This window comes from Sceloporus undulatus, chromosome 1 (genome assembly GCF_019175285.1).
Source record: "Sceloporus undulatus isolate JIND9_A2432 ecotype Alabama chromosome 1, SceUnd_v1.1, whole genome shotgun sequence".
Lineage (NCBI taxonomy): Eukaryota > Metazoa > Chordata > Lepidosauria > Squamata > Phrynosomatidae > Sceloporus > Sceloporus undulatus.
Genome location: NC_056522.1, coordinates 371,578,125 through 371,594,680, shown reverse-complemented (window position 1 = coordinate 371,594,680; position 16,556 = coordinate 371,578,125). Strand labels below are relative to the sequence as shown.

At 40.7% G+C, this 16,556-nt stretch overlaps 1 protein-coding gene across 4 annotated transcripts in view; it reads left to right on the top strand.

Annotated features, from left to right (window-relative positions):
• SLC38A6 (solute carrier family 38 member 6) overlaps nt 1-16,556 on the top strand; it is a 77,895-nt gene that overhangs the window by 31,599 nt on the left and 29,740 nt on the right. For all 4 annotated transcript variants that reach the window (XM_042453043.1, XM_042452792.1, XM_042452952.1 and 1 more), the window contains one exon: nt 5,250-5,328. In XM_042453043.1, the coding sequence (XP_042308977.1) occupies nt 5,250-5,328 (79 nt within the window). The remainder of the gene's footprint in view (nt 1-5,249; nt 5,329-16,556) is intronic.

Sequence of the window (16,556 nt, the reverse complement as noted above, 5' to 3'; positions counted from 1 at the left end):
CATCCACTGGAGTGAAGGTGAGTTTATTCAAAGTTGGCAGGAGTGAAGTGAAATAGCCAACCAATTTCAGTCAGCCAACTGCAGAAGCTAGGGATGAGAAAAGGACCAGGGGCTTATGCTTGTATCTCTGTGCAATCTGTGCTAAATTCAGTAAATGGATTGATTAAGAAGACTGTCGACAACTTCCAAGTCTCTCTTCTAAACTTTAAGTCACTTTTAAAGCTTTAAGCTTGCACCACAAGGATGTAGACTAGAACCTGGTTTCAGTAGCAGCTCTGGAGCTTGGGAAGCAGTAGTGCAAGTGCCTTTCTGGTCATGTGCAGGAAACCTTTCCTCAAATAATCCAGACCCTACATGCCTTGGGGGTAGAAGAACATTTGGAGTGAAGTGAAGTTATAAGAAAGAATCACTGGATACCCCTCATATTTGCAAATCCATCAGGAGATGCCATGAATCTTCAGGGAGTAAGTCAAATGATCTCATTGGGATGCTCAAAAGACAGGTGTGTCAAAAAGTGGTCAGGAGGATCAGACCAAGGGTCTGTTTGGTCCAGTATTCTGTCTCCAACATAACCAGTCAAATGTCTGGCACCTCTCTTATAAAACCTCCTTATGTTACATCACACAGAAGCCAAGGGCTGTAAATCATTTGAAGCATCTATAAGCAGGAACTAATTTGTATTGGTAGTATTCTGTCATTGCTAATTACATTACGTGGCTGGAGAAATGCAGGCAGAATTGACATTTCAGCCTAGGGACACAAGGTAGCCACCGCAATTCAGCTGGCATCTAGAAATACAGTAGGTTTGGTGCACCATTTCCCAAGCTCTACACTTGTTGCTAGCATTGGCACTGTGTCGCCTTATAATTAATATTAGTAAACATCTTTGAATGTGCAGCCTTTGTAAACCCTCTCCTCGGATGTTGTTTCAAACAGACAACCAATGGCTCATCTCTTCTTCTTTACTAAAGAGTGTATTACTCTTATTTGGTGGTGAATTTTAATGTGGACGTCTCCCTTCAGTTCAAAACATGGGGCACCCAACCGGGTAACTTAACCTTTTAAACTGTGGATAAAACACTCTCCTGGAGAAAGCGCTCTCATCCAAATAGTGCTGTTTTCTCATGAGCTGCCAAAAGAGAGATCCCTATCTTATGGAAGCCTCAGGGTATAAATATATTCATTGAACTTGGCATCCATTTTCCTTATTGCCTAGAGAAAGAAAAAGAACAGTATACACAAGAGAGGGAGGGAGGGAGAGGGAGGAACCTCCTTTCTTTTTAGTTTATACCGGAGTCTAAAGGATTGGACCCTGTTTTGAACAGGAGGTTGCTTTTCAAAGGAGTAGCTCTGCCATTTAGGAAACAAAAGAGTCAATCATACAACAAAGGATGGAAATGATCAAATGGTTAGCCAGAGGCTGAAATAAATGCACGGGAAAGAGTGACAGATTGTATATTTGCAGGAAATCTGATCTGGAAATTAGTCCAAGGTTTTTTACATTGTTTTTTTCCTCCTTGTCTCAACTGATGTGACTTCTTTTTTAAAAAAGAAGTGAAGGAGATAAATCTCTGATCTCTCAATTCCAGATGTACAAAATGTAGCTACTTAGTGAAAATGAGAAAGAAATGTTCAGTTGTGATACAGGAGAAGTTTCAGTTTCTTTGTAGTCCCCCCCCCCCTTAAAATGCCTCTTTATATTCATTGGGACCTACAGGTCACCATCAGAAAAGGGTAGTATCTTTATTAGTGTCATACAGTCATACTGGTGGTTTTCACATTACATACCCTTATAACACTCCATCAAATTTTCTTTTTAAAAAGGAATAAAATTGGAGACACCAAATAAAATGTCTCCCCAAGCCTTAGTCAACCAGGAAGGCCAACTCCAATTGGAAAAACCTGAGTGTCTCAATACAAAGAAGTGAATGTTTCCTTATTTAGTGACCTCACAACTGTTTTTAATTTAACCTTGCTGTAGGTACATGCCACTCTGGATTAATGCAATTCACTTTTCTTTATAGAGGCCACATTCCTTCACTTCAAAATTTGTAATCTTTAACTCTTTCAGGGCGGCAGCGTTTTGTAGCATTTTGCAGCATCTATACTTTTTATTCTCATTGATTTTAACAAGGCAGGAGAAGTGGAGTTTGGCTCTGTTTGCACAATGCATTTTGGTGAATGAGCCAGTCACTCCAAATGAATATTTTTTCCAGTTGTTTAAAATACAGGTTTTTGGAGCAAAATTTGAATAGAATTCAATTCCAAATGAGTTAGCATACAGCTCAAATGAAAGCAATGTTTTCTCATGAGTGATGAATCACAAATGATATACTATTTAATATACTAGCAAATGCCCATCTTTTTAATATAGTAGCAAATGCCCATCATTTTAATTGGTAATGTATAGAGAGGTTCTCTCATGTAGCAGACCATCTACTCTCTTGGAGAGAGATTTGTTCACTCAATTTGCAGGACAGTTTTTGCCTGTGTCCTACAACATAATTCCTTGCTCTCCCCCCAGGAAATGAGAGAAAGCAGTGATTGTTGTTGTGTCCCTTCAGATCGTTTCCAACTTAAGGCAACACTAAGGCAAACTTACAATTTGGTCTTCTTGACAAGTTTCTTCAGAGGGGGTTTGCTATTATCGTATTCTGAGGCTGAGAGAGTGGTTTACCCAGTGTCACCCAGTGGGTTTCCATGGCCAGGCCAGGATTCAAATCCTGGTCTCCAGAGTCTTACTTCAACACTCATACCACTACACTAATCTGGTTTATTAGGCAGATTCACATGTCATTCACATGTCGTTTTTATTTTAACGGAGCAATGCGAGTATCTTCACTCACGTATTCTGGTTTTGTTGTTCGCACTCTGAAATGGCATTGATCTGCATCTCTTTGGGATTTTAGCAGGAGACAGTAGCTGAGGAAGTGGGGGATCCCCCATTGCTAGTCCTGGACTTATCTTTCATGATCTGAGGGGGGAACATGCAGCTTCCCTCCTGGGGAGCCCCAGGAAGCCACCCTTTGGAACTGGTTGTGAAGGGAAAAAAGAAGAGAAGAACTATTTCGTCGTAAAGTTGGCTGGGTGGAGCCTCACCCCGCCAACGAGTTGACAAGGCGAATGTATTCAGAACCCCTTCAAGGTATGCTGACTCTAATCTGGATCTGTTTGCATTGTTATTCACACTGCCAATGATGCAAATCTTTTTCAAAAGACTTGGAAAAATTCCCAAGTTCATTTGTCCCAGGTTAAGTGGGCTTTTTGGTAGGCCCCCAAAAAACTGATTCAGATGCATTCTGGGTTTGTGTGAACAACAAGGATTCAACCTGTATTCAACTTAGATTATTTTCCTGTGAATAAGTCCATAGTTTTCACTGGCTGTTCCTAAGTTGTGGCTCTCCCTTTCAAGAGAAACTAGACTGGCCTACCTGTGTTGTGCTGCCACCTATACAGGTTGAGCCTCCCTTATCTGGAATTCTGAAACTTTTCATAGGTGGCTAAGATAGTAACACCTTTGCTTTCTGATAATTCAAAATACACAAAATGCACAAAATTATTAAAAATATTGTATAAAATTACCTTAATAATAATAATAATAGTTTATTTATATTTCCCCCCCCCAAGGATCGAGGCAGGATTACATCAATAAAATAATACAATAATACAAATACAGTTGATAAAACACTAATACTGAATTTACCACATTCCTATCAGTTCTCTAAAAAACAGTTCATCAGTAGCCAATAATCATAGTCGAAAGTGGAACATCATCATAAGCTTTTATATGGAGTCCGATGGATAAGCCCACTGGAAGAGATCCGTTTTGAGTGCCTTCTTAAAGGCCTGTAAGGTATTGATGAGACGGATCTCTTCCGGTAGGCTATTCCATAATTTTGGAACCACAGCTGTAAACGTCCTATGGGAAGTTGACGTTAACCTAGTATTATGAAGTTCCAATAAGTATTTCCCTGATGTTCTGAGTGTGCGGGGCAGATTGTGTAGGGAGAGGCGTTTCCGCAAGTAACTCAGGCCCGAGCCATGGAGGGCTTTACAGGTAATAACCAACACCTTGTATTGCGCCCGGAAGCTAATTGGCTGCCAGTGAAGAGATTTTAACACTGGTGTTATATGTTCAAACCTAGACGTACCGGTGACCAATCTGGCTGCCGAATTTTGAACCAGTTGGAGCTTCCAAACTTGGTATAAGGGTAGCCCCAAGTGAAGCACATTACATAAATCTAAACGAGAGATTACCAGTGCAAGTACCACTGCTTCAAGGTCCTTTCGGTCCAGGTAGGGATGCAGTTGGTGGATCAACCGAAGCTGATACCAAGCACTCTTGGCCATCGCATCTATTTGAGATGACAATTGCAGAGACGGATCCAGTACTCCCAAACTGTGAACTTCTTCATCCTTTAGGGGAAGTGTGACCCCGGCCAAGACTGGTTGACAAATCTCCATCCCTGGACTTAAGGTACCTATCACGAGTACCTCCATTTTCTCTGGATTCAGCTTGAGTTTGTTTCCCCTCATCCAGTCCATTACCGACCCAAGGCAGGCATCCAGAGGAGAGATGCGATCCTTAGTCACTGCTAGAGTCAGAGTCTGTGCTTCCTTATTAGTAACTTTTACCATCTTCACTACACTCTAGTGTGCCTTGGCCATGGTTTTCATCTGTCCTGGTTTTCATATGTGAAATGTTGGTTGGTATGTTGATAATGGTAATGGTATGTTGGTAATGGACTATATGGACTCTCACCAAAGATGTGACATGTAATTACATTTTAATTTCTTTCTGCTTGATCCACTCTACATCTTTTTGTTGTTTCAAAGCCCTCCAGTGATCATGGATCCTCAACCCTGGTTAATAAATATATTTGTACACTCTGTTTACACTCTATTTATATCTATACCTATTTATATATAAGAGATGGGTAATATAATCCAGACTGAGGAATTATGGGAGTCATAGTGGTCTCAGTAACATCTGGATGGCTACAGATGCCTATCACTGTTTTATCTGTCTGTATATAGGTGATAGTTTTATTTTCCCCCCTCTGAAATATAATAACGGGGCAAAAGGATTTGTATGATGTGCTCCACACTTCAAGAAGGAATGGTTCCCCCCCCCCTTTTTTTAGCTGCTCTGAAACAGCAGCGCCATTATCAAATGCCTAAAGTCGTCATTATAACTTATAATTTGTAACATTTTACTTAATTATAATGCTCGTTTTTGTATTTTCCAGCTATGTCATCTTATCTTTTCATTATCAAGTCTGAACTTCCTAGTGCCATTGCAGGATTTCTGAGTGGAGACCACAGTGGGTAAGGAGAGAATTAAATTATCCCACAAATGTAGGAATTTGCTTTGCATCATGCACTCCTTGTTCTCCAGGAGGATGGGATCTTGCAGATGCTTGCAAGATACCTGTTTGCATATCTTCTTCACAGTCCAAGTGTGAGCATTTCTGCGTAAGTGTAATTCCTTGTAGACTGAGCCCACAGTAATTAGTAAGAACCTGTAAGTCCTAGCTTACAGTCAAGAGAAGGTATAGCTGTTGTCCTCAACAAATTAGTAATTTCATATTTGTGCAAATGAGGGATTCTTCGGGCCAGATTCTACAGTTAGCAGAACCAGTGCTGTTCTTGGACTGAACTGTTTCAAGTTGCAAATGGAAAGAGGTTTCATACAGGACTTGGAAAAATTACTACTTTGGAATACAACTTCCCATGTCTTCCCAGCCAGCACGGGCAATGGGCATAGTGGCAATGGGGCTGCAGGAGTTGGTATCAAGTAAATAACTTTCAAACTCTGGCTTCATGCATAATTCCCACTCCAAATGTCAGGGGTGAGGGCATTCCTGTGAATTGAAAATACAGTGGACCCTTGTTATTTGCTGGGGTTTGGTTCCAAGATCCCCTGTGTATAACAAAATCTGTGTATGCTCAAGTCCTGTTAAGTATAATGACATAGCAAAATGGTGTCCCCTATAAAAAATGGAAAGTCAAGGTTTGATATTTGAAATTTATACTTTTTTTGAACATTTTCAAACCGTGTATGCTTGAATCCGTGTATAAAAAATCCGTGTATAAGAAGGGCTGACTGTATATATCAAGAGGAAGGTTGGGCTGGTGTGTTGACTTTCTCTGCACATTTCATAATGCTGGCATACCTCAGTTAGTGAAGCCCCTCACAAAGAACCTTCTTTTAAAAGTCTTCTTATGCCTCCCAGTCCCCCCCCCCTTCTCCTCATCCTCTGTCTAGCTTAAAGTCTTTTACTTGTATCAACATTAGGATCCTGATGAATGTGGGCTGGAGAAACATAGTTTTTCACTGTCAGGCTGCAACAATGTTCCTCCAGTAAACAATGCAATGATGCTTAAAGTGGGAAAAAGTGGGATTTTACTATTGCCAACCTTTCTGAATCAGTGTGTGCCTGCCTACAACAGGGAAGATAAACAGTGGCTCCCTCCAGAATCCTTTACTGAGCATGCATGAGATGCAAAAGGGGGGAAACAGAGAAGCCTACCTTAACACTTCCTCCCAGTATGTCTAAAAGAGAGAGAGAGAGTGAGCATAGATTTCATAAATGTGGCTACCTAAAGAGAAATAATAATAAAAAAAAGTGAGATTGGTGAAGGGAAAAATTGTCCTTGCATGCATTTTGGAAGAAGCTATCGTGTTGCCTCTAGAAGGCTAAAAATGTTTTTGTTTACGAATGCAAGGCTTATTTAACCTGGTTGTTTTCCTTTCACATGTGCATATTGTCAGTTTTGGATAAAATGTTTCCTGAAATTTATTGAACAGTTCTTCTTTTTTCTGGTGTAGGAACCTATCCCTATTCTTTCCATTTAGTTTTTCCTCTGGTCCCAAAGTTTTTGTTAAAGAAGTAATGCCCAGGAATGCATTTATTTCATTTCCTGAGGTATACCTGTAAGGGGAACATTCAACTATGCATGTTTTCTCTGCTGAGATACAGCAAGGAGTTAGTGTTGAACTAGATTTGAGCACCAATTTCCCCTGAGACCATCCAGTTTTTTTCCCCACAACTTTCCTCATACTACTAGATTTGACAGAACGCCATTGATTTCCACCCACTCACACCCCAGATAATTGTATTTTTTAACTTTGAGGTTTGACACATCCCACCTTTAATCAGTTGTCCTTTAGTTCAATTTTGGGAGACTATTTAAAACAACAAGGTAGATCCTTTGGTCTTGCAGAGTCAGCCCCAAGTCTCACATTATTGGTTTCTGAATTTATTTATTTTTTTAAAAAACCACTAGTCTGCTTTCTTCACAAGGTGACTTTTTCTGCCTAATTTTGCACAGAGACTATTTGTCATCTTCATTTTTATGCAGCAGGGTCCAGCTTTGTCCCATCAAGATGTACTTTCATTCCCAGTGGATTCCATTGCTTGTAAAAGTCACCTTGTGTCAGAGGAACCCCGCACCAAATGTGAAACATGGAATCATTTAAACTGCTGCTGTCATGTTACCATGTTAACATATTTTTTAAAACCACAAAGCAAAATTTGGCAGTTACTGAAATTTTAAATATTTTTGTTTTCGCTGAGTAGTTATTAGACTAGGCTTTGGGAAGTGTGCCAGTTTTCATATTTGTTTTATAATTCCTCCAGTTTGGCTGTGCAGCTGCGTTCACTTTGCATTTAGAACTGACTTGGGGAGGGGGAAAAAGTGGCTAGGTTTGCTGAGAAAAATGTTCCAATCTTGGAATAGCTTGTTCTTGTTTTGAATAGATTGTAGTTGTGCTCTACTCCTACAATTAAATAGCTCCAGGGTATCTTTTAGTTGTCTTTCTCGTCTCCAGGTTTCAGCAAATTTGAACTCTTACCATAAAACATACTCTGTGAACCATAGGTTAATGCACAACATTTTTAGTAGGCTTTCAGAAAGTCAAATAACAAAGTGTTTTTGATTATGGGTTTTGGTGGTGATGGTGTGGGGGTCATGGTGAACTGAACTCTTAAGATTTTAAGACATAGCTCTATTTAAAATGGGGCTTCTTCAGTTGTTCTCTTGTTATAAAATCATTAGTCAACCTAGTGTTGCAAGGTTTTCAAAACAGCAATAAGGGACAGTCAGAATTCACAACAAGCAGGCTTGACAATGAGAAAGGAGATATTAACAAGTTTGTATGTTACCTAAGTACCAAATGAAAGTATTGATTCCAGTTAATGTAGCTGTGTATTTCTCTGTAAAATTAACATACTGTCCATATTGATAAATTACATGATGCACACATTTCTTTCTTTTTCACGAAGGTTCGACACTGGAAAATACAGAGACATATTGGAAAATACAGTATTTTTGGCATCTTGTTCAATCCATTTAATAGGAAAAACTTCACAACCCTCAAATAGGACACATCCAGTCTAATAAGGGACACCTTCCTATAAGGGACACGCTTTCTAGCCCTCAAATAATAAGGGACACTGGCAACCCTAAGCCAGTTTAGGCTGAAAGTTGTGAGGTTGGGCACAGTCCACCAGCCCTGCTTGATAAGTACTGTAAAAATAATAATCAAGATGTCATTTCTTTTGTCTGTTATCTTGCAGCTAATTATAGTGGGCTCTTGGTATCCACTGGGGTTTGATTCCAGGACCTCCTGCAAATATCAAAATCTGTGGATGCTTCCATTAAAGACAGTGGTGTAGTAAAAGGGTGTCCCTTATATGAAATGGCAAAATCAAGGTTTGCTTTTGGGATTTATATTTTTAAAATATTTTTGAGCTGTGGATGGTTGAATCCATGGATAAAGACTCAGTGGATACAGAGGATCAACTGTATCCAAGATGATCAAGTCATGCTCAGAGCTTAATTTCTGGAATGACCAGAATGTTTCGCCTTCATCTAGTTGGTCAGGGCTCCTATGGATACCATTCCGAGAGCTTGGAAAAATTATTTTTAGACGTACCCAAATCTCAGGGTTGTGTCTCAAAAAAGGACACCTTTCCAAACTCTTAAATGCAGTTATGTCTGAAGGCATGCTGATTTCTCCAAACTGTTGCACTGTGCTATCTGAGTGGTATAGCTCAGTGGCCTCTACATACAGTAGAGTCTCTATTATCCAGCCTTCGATTATCCAACATTCCGGATTATCCAGCGTCTCTGCTCAGTGATTTCTTTACATTTTCAGAGGACTGAACTGTTTATACAGTACATATTGTACATCATAATGTTGATCAGTGATTTCTTTACATTTTTAGAGGACTGTTTATACATTACAATGTTATTCCTATAATGTTACTGCAACGTTACTTTTACTGTTACTGCAATAAAACTTCAATACGTTTGCAATTCATAGTGATTTCAAGGCTTTTCTTGGACCCTCCGGATTATCCAACATTTTTGGCTATCCAACTATCAGCCCGCCTGTTTATGTCGGATAATCGAGACTCTACTGTAATTTTTTTCCCAGACTTGTCTAAGCTCTCAGTGGTCTTGGACCAATGTATCCAAAAGACTTATCTGCTGTACATCCGCGCCTATTTATTAAGACCATCCTGTAAAGCCCTATTCAAGAGTGCCTATAGCTTCAGAGCCTAATTGGGCAGTCACAAGTAGCCAACCTTTTTCTCAGCTATTTGCCTAGTGTTATTACACTGTGTGATTTGTGTTGTTTGTTTTTTTAAATAACATCATAGGAAAAATTGTTTGTTTGTGCTTCTGGTCAGTAGTGTCATAACTCTTCGTTCAATGTAGCTGCTGATTCTGCTTGTTGTGTTTCGCTGACATCATTAATGGTTTTTTATTTTTCAAGTAGCATTTTGTTGTTGTTAGTAAGTCTTCATAAGCATATACAGTGGTGCCTCGGGTTACGAAATTAATTCGTTCCGCCATTCCTTTCGTAACCCGAAAATTTCGTAACCCGAAAAGGCTTTCCGTTAGCACTGGAAAGCCTATAGCTGCACTATGCAGCATTTGAATTTCGCGCCGAAATGAATTTCGTAACCCGAAAAATATTTCGTAACCCGAAACAGTTTTTGCCAATCCAACTTTTTCGTATCCCGGAAATTTCGTAACCCGATCATTTCGTATCCCGAGGCACCACTGTATGTGTGAAGAAGTGGGAGGGAAAAATGCTGTAACCAACCAAATGGATAGCTTTTTCCAACTAAAATTTTACTCTGATATCCAGAAAGCTATGTGGTTTGGGTTTGCAAGAGAGAGAACTACTTACCTTCACAGGAGCATTATGCAGGCACATAGGTCTGGGTATGCTTCCTCTTGAGTAACAGGGAATTCTGTTGCACCTACATTATATTAGAAGTGAGAGGATCTATGCAGTCCAGAGATGGTGCAGAATTGCCCTTTCCCTCTTTGGCAGTTGTACCAAAATGCTCTGTGTGACCAGATCACTGAATCACACAGAAAAATCGCATTCAGTTTCCTTTGTAGGGGGCACTTTGAGCTCATAGAAAATTTAATTATCAAGTTAATTTTATTTCCCACAGCACACACTTTGGGAGATGCAGTTCTACTCATCATGGTGCCCTGGCATGCACTGCTTGGATTGTTCACTGTTTTGTTATTCTCTGTCTCTCTTCCATCCTGTCCCATCCATGACTGGCATCTGGACATGCTTGGATACCCTTATGCTGTAGCTACAGATCTAAGCCATACAGAAAACTCTGCAGGCAGAAGAAAGCGTAATAATTTGTATTGTAAAATTTAAAAATATTAATAATAATAATAATTTAAAAACTTCTTCAGGCTCTTTTCACCTAAGAACCAAAGCCACCTATGCCAGAACATCAACACACTCCATGGCTCCAATAGCATGCGCCAGATTTGCTGAGGACATCTGGCTGTGCCAAAACTTTCTGTTGCTCCATAATAAACCCTTTATGAAGGAGTCATCTGCAGCAGATGGTCCCAACTGCCAAGGAAAACATTTGGCCAGAGACAGTATTCTAGACCTTATAAAAATAGTTACCAGAGAGAGAGAGAGAGAGAGAGAGAGGAGCAAAAAAAAAAAAAGGGGGGGGGGGGGTGCCAAACCAAAACACCTTAGAAAATTCAAGTTAAATTATTAACCCTTTATTGAGCTTTGTATGAATTAGCCAGCTCTTTTGAGAGACAATTTCCTTCATTTACAGTCAGTTTTTAATGTCTTTTTTCGGAACCAACCCTAACCTTGAAAGCTGCTACCTTCTCCAGTAATAATGTTCTTTCCATAACAAATATTTTTAAATTGCTGTATAAGCAAGAAGCATCCTTCCTGCTTTTGTCAACATCAGCCAAAGACTAAGTGCTGATAGGGCAGAATTTCCAATTGCCTAAATAACATTTTGAAAAGAGATTCTTGTTCCCAAGAGCCCTAAATTTCGTTAAGTTAATCTATGATGGAGCAGAACTTTCATGTCTATCTCTTTGCAATGGATTTTTTAAAGTAGAGGAAATGCTTAGAAATGAAAAATGCATAATCCCATGCCAAATCAAAGGCAATGCTTCAAATGTGCAAGGAATTGGGGTACTAGGGCAGTGACGGTTATTTTTTTCCCTCCAGTATGAGGACATGATGTGTGGTTTTGAGATCATATTAGGTGTGATTATAATATTTAACTATGATTTATCAATAGAAATATACAAGTTTTAAAATGCTTGGCTCTTTTCTGTTTAAAAAAATGATGTTTATGACTCAGAAATAATGTACTTGAATCAGATCAAGAGCAGCAAAAAGTATCTTGCATACATTCCAGACAGATGAGACAGGAGCTAGTATTGGTTTCCTTATTTATTTTATTTCACAGAGGGAGGAAAAAGATATTGCGGCTGGAATTCATTTTTGATTGCAGTTAAATTAATTGCCTTTTTCTTTTGTCTCTGTGTGGCCCCTGAAGATAGAACCCTAGTGCATGCAGAATAGATGGGAGGGCAGCTTTGTTCTGCCTGAATTAACTCTGTGCCACTTTAGGGTTGCAGTCCCAAATACCACTGAAACCATGGGATGTATGTCTCAGGAAACGCACATAGGATAAACTGTACAAAGAGATAGCATTGGGAAAGATTTATCTTTAGGAAAGTAGAAGAAAACCTGTGTATCAGTTTTCTGCGAAATCTGAGTTCTTTTCCTACAGTATGTCCCTCTCATCTTCTCTGTGCAGAAAAGGTACATTCCAGATGAGTAGATCCTTCTAGGATCTGTTGGTTTATATTTGGGATCTGTTGGTTTAGACCAGGAGTGGGGAACATTTAGTTATCTACACTGGGGTGGACAAAGTATATAACCCCTCCCCTCACCCCAAAATATGTTTTTGTGGCCCTTGACTCCTTCAGATTTCTTAGATTGATTTTCAGAAAAGTAGAAGGAAACCTGTATTTCAGTTTCCTGTGAAATCTGAGTTCTTTTATTACAGTATGTTCTCTCTGGCTCTGTTGTTGTTAACTACCTTTGAGTCATGGAGACCCTATGTATGAGAGACCTCCAAGTCACCTTCCCTCAACCACTCTGCTCAGCTTCTGCAGACTCATGGCCATGGTTTCTCTCATTGAGTCCATCCACCTGGAATGTGGTCTTCCTCTTTTCCAAATGCCCTGCACTTTACCAAGCTATAGTCTTTTCTAGTGAGTCCTATCTTAGAATCACAGAATCATAGAGTTGGAAGAGACCACAACCCCCTGTCATGCAGGAAATCACAATCAAAGCATCCCCAACAGATGGCCATCCAGCCTCTGTTTAAAGACCTCCAAGGAAGGAGACTCCACTACACTCAGAGGGAGTGTGTTCCACTGTCGAACAGCCCTTACTGTCAGGAAGTTCCTCCTAATGTTGAGGTGCAATCTCTTTTCCTGTAGCTTGCATCCATTGTTCCGGGTCCTGTTTTCTGGAGCAGCAGAAAACAAGCTTGCTCCATCCTCAATATGGCATCCCTTCAAATATTTAAACAAGGCTATCATATCACCTCTTAACCTTCTCTGATGGGGTGTCCTTCTTTGGAGGTTTTAAAAAAGATGCTGGACGGGCATCTATCTGTCAGGGATGCTTTGATTGAAAGTTCCTGCATGGCAGGGGGTTGGACTAGACTTGTGGTATCTTCCAACTGTATGGAATCCTAGGGCATAAAAGTGGCTCCTTGACCTTCTGCAATTGTCCCTCTCCTCTGTATGTTTTGGGCTGTAACTCTCACATCCTCTTATCGTATCTTTTTGATAACGGGCTGATACGAGTTGCATTCCAAATATCTTTAGGAGCAAAGATTCCATACCACTATGAGGGGACCAGAGAGAACACATGCAAAGCCACAGTCTACTTTTGAGCTTGCTGCATATAGAGTTGAGCCAGAGACAATGCTGGTGGGGTGTCATCCAGATAAACCTTCAAGGAGGGCAGTACATTTGTCTAGTGGTGAAAAAGCAGCACCGGCAATTGGAGTAGTTCACTTATTGCTCTGTCCTTTTTGTGCCTTTGCATTCCATTTCCCACTTAGCAGAAAGGTTGAAAAGTGTGGTTATAACCACATATCGTTCCAGATTTATAGCAGTGATGCTGAGACGCTCTCCCCAAAAGATGATTTTTTTGGAGTCAGTTAAGGGATTGAGTAATTTTGGAGTCATTTGGAAGCAGTTAAGAGAGAGGATCATTGGAGTGCCTACAAGAGACACAACTACATAAACTGTGTTTTGATTGTAGGTGATTATTACCTTTAAGGTATGTGTGTATGTGTTTCTGTTTCTTTAAGCCACCAGCTGACTTATGGTGACGCCATGAATTTCATAGGCCAGGAGTACTCAGAAGTGGTTTGCCATTACCTTCTTCTGAAATATAGCCTACAACACCTGGTATTCCTTGGCAGTTCCCCATCCAAGTATTAACCAGGCTTAATCCTGGTTAGCTTCCAAGATCAGACCTGATCTGGTGACTTCAGGGCTTTTAGGTCTGTACCCTTTATGTACATCTTGTGATATTTATAACTACTCAGGCAGGTCAAATGTGTATAAAATATTTCTCTGGTCTGCACTGCCCATCTTGTTTCTACAACCACTGCAGGCATACCCATAAATATTAGTGGTCTACTTAACTTGTAATACAATGCCCTGGTCTGTTTATGAGGTGCTAACCATGTTCTCGGCTAAATAAGCCCTGTGTCCAAGGTGTTTATGGGGAACAACCCAAAGAGATGGTGCATTAAGGCCCTTATCAGCTGGCATGCAATTTTAGCAAGGAGGATTTTTAACATGATGTTATTTCAGATGACTTGATAAGTCACACTCTTAAGGTCTCCTGACATCTTTTAAGACGTACAGTAGTCCCTCGGGTTACGAAATTAATTCGTTCCGCGGCTCTGTTCGTAACCCGAGTAATTTCGCAACCCGAAAAGGCTTTTTTTAGCGCTGGAAAGCCGCTAGCCGCGCTTTGCAGTTTGAATTTCGCGCCGAAAAAAAATTCGTAACCCGAAAAAAACATCGTATCCCGGAACAGTTTTTTCCAATGTAACTTTTTCGTATCCCGGAAATTTTGTAACGCGATCAATTCGTATCCCGGGGTACCACTGTATTTCTTTTCCTAGAGGAGGAGAACATGTCCCTGTCATGAAGGGACAGTGATGGAAGGAGCTGCATTAGTTGAGGTTCTCATTGCTAAGAATTTCTGTGGCACGTTTCCCAGTGTGCCGTGTGCTTTACAAGTGTCCCTCAACTACCCTCACATCCTGGACATTTTAATAAGTTATAACTGGGTGTCCATTCTCCTATTCAGAGGGTTCATGAGTGGTAGCTTCTCCACTACATACAATCCTGACAATCAGGTTGCGTTGAAAGTGTTGGGTTTTTTTTAAAGAAAAAAGTTAGTATAGAGCTACAACTATATTTATACATCAATGGTGGCAGTGGAGAAAAATTGTGTCTACACAGTGTTGTCCAGTAGCGCTGTCTCAAGAGGTCAAGGGCCTTTCACATTCTGCTCCATGAAAGCATCATATAGACCACTCACCAGCCCACTTTGAAGAATTTGCACAACACCTTGCAGATAAAATTGCTCAGATCCATTCTGTTTTGGATGCTGTAGTTGATACAGGTCCAGAAGATGTAATCTTGGTTCCTGCTGCTCCCAGGTTAATGTATATGTTTCAGTTTGTGGAGTATGTGGTATCTCCAATATTCCTTTTGGGGACAAAGTTCTGGAGCATGTGGTGGTCTTCCAGCTCCAGAGTTTCCTATATGAAATTGATTATCTAGATCCATTTCAGTCTGGCTTCAGACCTGGCTATGGGACAGAGACAGCTTTGGTCACCTTGGTGGATGACTTATGCACCCAACTATATCTCTCCATTTATTTCTCTGTAAGTGTCTCTGTACTAAACCAATCTCTGCTGTTGGTAATAGACTGGATTAATTTAAATTCCTGGTCAATCAAAAGGCAGAAGAGGGAATAGGGAATAACCTGTGTTGGATGGGGTTGCATACCCTGAAATCTTCGGTTCTTAATTTGGGCATGCTCCTGGACTTAGATCTGAGGCGGATGCCCAGATTTCATCAGTGACCAGGAGAGTGTTTGCACAGCTGAAGGGACTGTTATATTGAGGAGGGAGCTGACTTGTTTTCTGCTGCTCCAGAGACTAGGACCCAGAGCAATGGATGCAAGCTACAGGAAAAAGGATTCCACCTCAACATTAGGAAGAACTTCCTGACAATAAGGGCTGTTCGACAGTGGAACACACACCCTCGAAGTGTAGTGGAGTCTCCCTCCTTGGAAGTCTTTAAGCAGAGGCTGGATGGCCATCTGTCGGGGATGCTTTGACTGAGAATTCCTGCATGGCAGAATAGGGTTAGACTGGATGGCCCTTGCGGTCTTACAGCTCTATGATTCTATGCACCAGTTCATTGAGACGTCAGATCTGGCTGGTGACACATGCCTATGACACATGCCTCTCATTTGCATTACTGAAACACACTTGTAGACATGGGTCTGCCTTTGGAAACTGTTTGGAAGCTCTAGCGGGTCCAGAATGCTGTGACCAGGTTGTTGGCTGGTGTATGTTATAGGAGTCACAGAATCATAGAATTGGAACAGATCCCAAGGGTCATCCAGTCCAACCCCTTGCCATGCAATAATACAGAATCAAGGCAACCCTGACAGATGGCCATACAGCCCCTGTTTAAAAACCTTCAAGGAAGGAGACTCAATCACACTCCAAGGGAATGAGTTCCACTGTCAAACAGCTTGTACCATCAGGAGGTTCATCCTAATATTTAGGTGAAATCTCTTTTCCTGTAGCCTGAATCCACTGCTCTGGGTCCTGTTCTCTGGAGTAGCAGAAAACAAGCTTGCTCCATCCTCAAAATGACACCTCAGCAAATACTTAAATAGCAATATCATATCGCCTCTTAACCATCTCTTCTCCAAGTTAGACATACCCAGCTCCCTAAGTCTCTCCTCATAGGACATGGTTTCAAAAACCCTTCACCGTTTTGGTCACCCTCCTCTGGACACTGGAGTCATATAAACCCCTTTCTAAAACATCTCCACTGGATGCTGATCTGTTTCTGGGTAGAATTCAAAGTGCTGGCTATGACCTTTAAAGTCTTTG